Source organism: Cheilinus undulatus, linkage group 8, assembly GCF_018320785.1.
Source record: "Cheilinus undulatus linkage group 8, ASM1832078v1, whole genome shotgun sequence".
In the NCBI taxonomy this organism is placed as follows: domain Eukaryota; kingdom Metazoa; phylum Chordata; class Actinopteri; order Labriformes; family Labridae; genus Cheilinus; species Cheilinus undulatus.
In genome coordinates, this window is record NC_054872.1 from 34,941,996 (window position 1) to 34,946,585 (window position 4,590).

The 4,590-nt window shown below is 41.3% G+C and overlaps 1 protein-coding gene across 1 annotated transcript; it reads left to right on the forward strand.

The window, feature by feature from the left end:
• Nucleotides 1-422: 422 nt before the first annotated feature.
• LOC121513751 (trypsin-like) lies at nt 423-4,556 on the forward strand. The gene is made up of 6 exons (XM_041793703.1): nt 423-583; nt 718-874; nt 3,414-3,512; nt 3,646-3,812; nt 4,042-4,178; nt 4,272-4,556. Exons 1-6 carry the CDS (start codon nt 544-546, stop codon nt 4,422-4,424), a joined length of 753 nt encoding a protein of 250 aa, XP_041649637.1. The 5' UTR covers nt 423-543; the 3' UTR covers nt 4,425-4,556.
• The last annotated feature ends 34 nt before the right edge of the window (nt 4,557-4,590 follow it).

A 4,590-nucleotide genomic window follows, 5' to 3' on the forward strand; every position in this document is an offset into this window, starting at 1 on the left:
ACCTCAGGCATTAAAGACTATTGATTGCTACCTGACAAAGAAATTGAAAAACAGGCTTCAGCAGGTTGTTCCTGCCTCTGATAGCACAGATGATTCCTTTCTCACCTATCCTGGCTTTCTTTCAAGGGCAAACAAAGTAGAGCTGTTTTAATGGAAACAATGATTCACAGAGTTTCTTCCAATCAAGTCCCCTGGTTGAAATCAAGCCCCTTTTTTAAATAGTTCCAAGTCTTTATGTAACTTGTTTTTTGTGAGTGAAGGAAACATAAACAGGTGTTAAATGTGTGGAGACCTTGTTCCACATTTGTAAATAAGGCACACAGATGACAAAATGGCAGGGGGTGTGCTAGAGGTGGGCAAACATGAAAAATAGGAGCGTGATAAGAAAGCAGATTTGGGTTGACACTTGGAGCCAAGGGGGGGGAACACAGTGTGAGGACACAGACGAGGTCAACAAGAGGAAAGAGAAGGAGGAGGAGGCCGCCGGGATATAAATACGAGCCAGGGAGTGTCCAGGTGTCTTCTGGTCTGACACCTGAAAACATGAGACTGCTGGCTCTGCTGTTGATGGTCGGAGCTGCTGGTAAAGACAGAAATACACTCCTCGATGCATAAACTTAACACACGTCCAGCCTCATGTAACATCAGCGTTTCAATTATAGGAAGTGGCTGAAAAACTCGTTGACTCTTTCTCTGTTTGTTCATGTGTGTGAGCAGCGGCAGTTCCCCGTGAAGATGGCAGGATCATCGGCGGACAAGAGTGTGAGCCTCACTCTCGTCCTTTCATGGCCTCCCTCAACTATGGCTACCACTTCTGCGGTGGGGTGCTCATCAACAACCAGTGGGTTCTCTCTGTCGCCCACTGCTGGTACAAGTAAGTAGCACCAGCTGAGAAAGAACGAGGTACAGCTAGTAAAAAAACGAGACTGATTCAGCAAACAGGCCTGCTCACAGATTTGGTGCTAGTACCTATTCGGGCTAACAGTTGCGTGTCAAAGTTCTAATTTTGAAATTACTTATTTTGGCCACTTTTTAAACACTTTTCCCACCCATTTTTGCCTTTACCATTTGCCACTTTTCATCAATTTTGCACAATTTTGCTAATTTTTCCCCCTTTGCACAACTTATTTGCCCCAGTTTAACTCCTTTCCAATACTTTTTTGGCCAATTTTGACCCATTCTGCTTCTTTTAAACAGCCATTTATCCACCTTTACTGCCATTTTTTTGATATTTTAATGAAAAAAAATATTGGTGCTGTCAATTTATTTAAAAAAATAGTCGTTAATCATATCACTATTCTGTGATTAATTATGATTAATCACAGCATTTCTTTAGTTTGAGTAATTTTTAGATTTTTAAACGTTATTATCAAGTATTTTTTTTTCATTATTTTAACTTTATGTACAGCCCTTTGAAAGCCCTTTTTACTAAAAAATATATTTATTATTATTATTATCATTATTATTATTATTATCTATACATTAACATTTAAAATACTACCATTTACTTGTATTTTTGGTTGAGATAAATTAGTTCAAGTATGATGCTTAAATGAAGAAATATTAAACAAACTAGAGTTTTTAAACTTATTTGTGGTTTGTAAATCAGAGTGTCTTAATTCACTGAGCAATGATATTTATAAACTGCAAAAGAACCCGGCAGACAAACACATCAGATTAAAAATAAGTTCTGCTGTAAAGTGACTGCTCAGGTGTGCCAAGGTAGCTGAAGTTGCTGACTGATGTCCAGTGGTCTCTCGTCAGTGTAATAAATGTAGCTCGGGCCAGCTGCTCCACTTTAGTTGCCTTTTTAGCTGTCATACAGGTCCGGATTCTTGTGACAGTAGTTCTCATAGGTGTTCTGTGGTACGGGTCATCCGAGGCGACTCGGATAATATCTTGAAGCCCTTTGTCATCAACGATGTCAATGGTCTGCAGTCTGTGGCGACCCATTAGCGAACGCATTAACCAGCTTAGAAGTTGTCGTTTTGGGGACAAATCTGGGTCTGCTGGACTTCGCCGGTGTAGCTTGACGGTATGGCTTAATCTTGTGTTGTTGCTAGCGTCTTTGCTAACATTAGCTTTCATGGCTTACCCGTGTTAGGGGCATGGTTGTTGATAGCATCTTTGCTAGCATTAGCAAAGATGCGTTTTGCCCGGAGGTGGTACTTAAGACTCGTTGTACTTTGGCGTAAAGACAGTTCATCGCCGCAGTATGTACGAACAAATTTTGTTTCATCCAGGCCTCCATTAGGCAGCTTTTTAAATTGAAATTTGCCGTGGAGCTGACCTGGGTCTGCCTCTTCACCAATCACTGCTGGCTGCGTTTGACCTGCCTTTAACCTTTTCATCCAAGGAACATTAACATCTGCACAGGAGGTCTATGGGAGGAAGTTGTGGTCAAACTTAGTCATATGATGAAATTGCGTTTTTATTTTATTAACGCGTTAAGCTTTCCAGATTAATCACGAGCATTAACACGTTTATATTAACAGGCCTTATATATATTTGTACTTGGAGAAAGAGATTCCACAGTTTAACTTTACAATGGACAATGACTTTGCTGACCTCCATGGGCCCCAGAAAGCTCTTCCCTTTATCCCCCCTTATGGGCGGCCTTGACCTCAGCCACCCCCTAAGTCATTGTGAGGAATCCCAAGTCTTTGGGACATTATTTTTGGGGAACCCCTGCATTAAATTTCCTGAGAGATTAAAATAAAATAGGGCTGTCAAACTATTAACAATTAATCTGATTTTCTGTAGTTAATTGTTGTTTATCTCCCCAGCTTCTGGTGGCATAGCACTGCTGTAACACAGATTCCTGCTCTAGGCTAATTTTATGTGTATTCCTGTGTTCAAGATACTTTGTCTTATCTTTTTTGCATTTGGAAATTCCACTATTTTGCATTTACAACTTTTTTTAAAGATGCATTTTGGGGTTTTTATGCCTTAATTCATATGGATAGGACAGTGGATAGAGTTGGAAACTGGGAGCAGAGAGTGGGGAATAGCATGTAGGAAGGGAGCCACAGGTCAGACATGAACCCATCTTTTAACAAAAACATATCACATGAAGTTAATCTAAGCACTAGAAAACAGGTTTCTTTTTTTTTTCTAACCCGTTTGATTCCTACCCCAAAACTGCCCTTACGAGCATTAAAAAACTGACATAAACTGCTACAGCTTTATTGCTGATGGTCCGGTTTGCTTTGTATATAATCATTAGGTATTCGTATTAATTACACAATTACACAACCAGATAAAACTTTCTCTCTTGGTAGCTTTAAATCTAAAATAAAAGTGGTCAGTCTCCTTTGCAAAATAGAGGAAAAGGGATGCCTTAGAATGAGAGAAATAATCATACTGAGAGATTCTTCCTCTTCAAATTTCTCATGTATATTTCACACTCTCAGCCCCTATTCCATGCAGGTCATGCTGGGAGAACATGATCTGCGAACCTTCGAGGGCACCGAGCAGCTCATGAAGACCGACACCATCATCTGGCACCCTAGGTGAGTGAAGAAATGAACCATCCTATGTGAGAATACCTTTACATAATTTTATGAGCCTCTGTTTTATTCATAGATCCATTCAGAGCAACGAAAAAGTCGTTTTTGAGCATATTTTATATTTTTGTTTTTCTAGTTATGACTACCAGACTATGGATTACGACATCATGCTGATCAAGCTCTTCCACCCGGTGGAGGTGACAGAGGCAGTCGCACCCATTTCTCTGCCCACTTTCTGCCCAGGTGGTGGGCTCTCCTGCTCAGTGTCCGGCTGGGGGAACACAGCTTTGGATGGCGAGGAAGGTGCTAGCACAATGCTTTAATTCCTGTCTCGGTGTTTTAGACTCAGGCTTCCTCTTTGGGTCAACAGAAACAGACAAATGATAAACATCTACAAAGTTTAGTGTTTCTGATGGGACAAACGTGGAAATCAGGGGGCTAGTTTACAGCCAGGTGTTGGGATGAAACATGCAAAGAGAAGAATGTTTGTCCATGTCTTCACAAGTTTCAATCTCTTCTCTGTGCATCTCAGTGAACATGCCAACCCATCTGCAGTGTTTGGATGTGCCCGTGGTGGACGATAGGGACTGTGAGAATGCCTATCCTGGTATGATCACACGCAGGATGTTCTGTGCCGGATACATGGATGGAGGCAGAGATGCATGCAATGTGAGCTTTATAGTAAATACATCTAAAGACTTACCAGACTCTGCGTGTGTGGATAAATAAAGCACTGTTTGCCTCTCTCTCTCTGTCCATCAGGGTGACTCTGGCAGCCCTCTGGTGTGTGAAGGTGAGGTCCACGGCCTGGTGTCATGGGGTCAGGGATGTGCCCAGCCTAACTACCCTGGAGTCTATGTCAAAGTGTGCGAGTTCCTGTACTGGATTGAGGATGTCCTGGCAGAATACTCCTAAAGAAATGACCCTTCGCTTGATTTTCTTCCTCTTCCTGACTTTTAACTCTCTCTCTCTTTGGTGTCTCCTCTGAGTGTCCTCAAAACATGTGAACCAAAATGAAGAAAACAAAATAAAACAAACTGGTAGACATTTTCTTTCCATTTGTTGGTTCAAATATCTACAA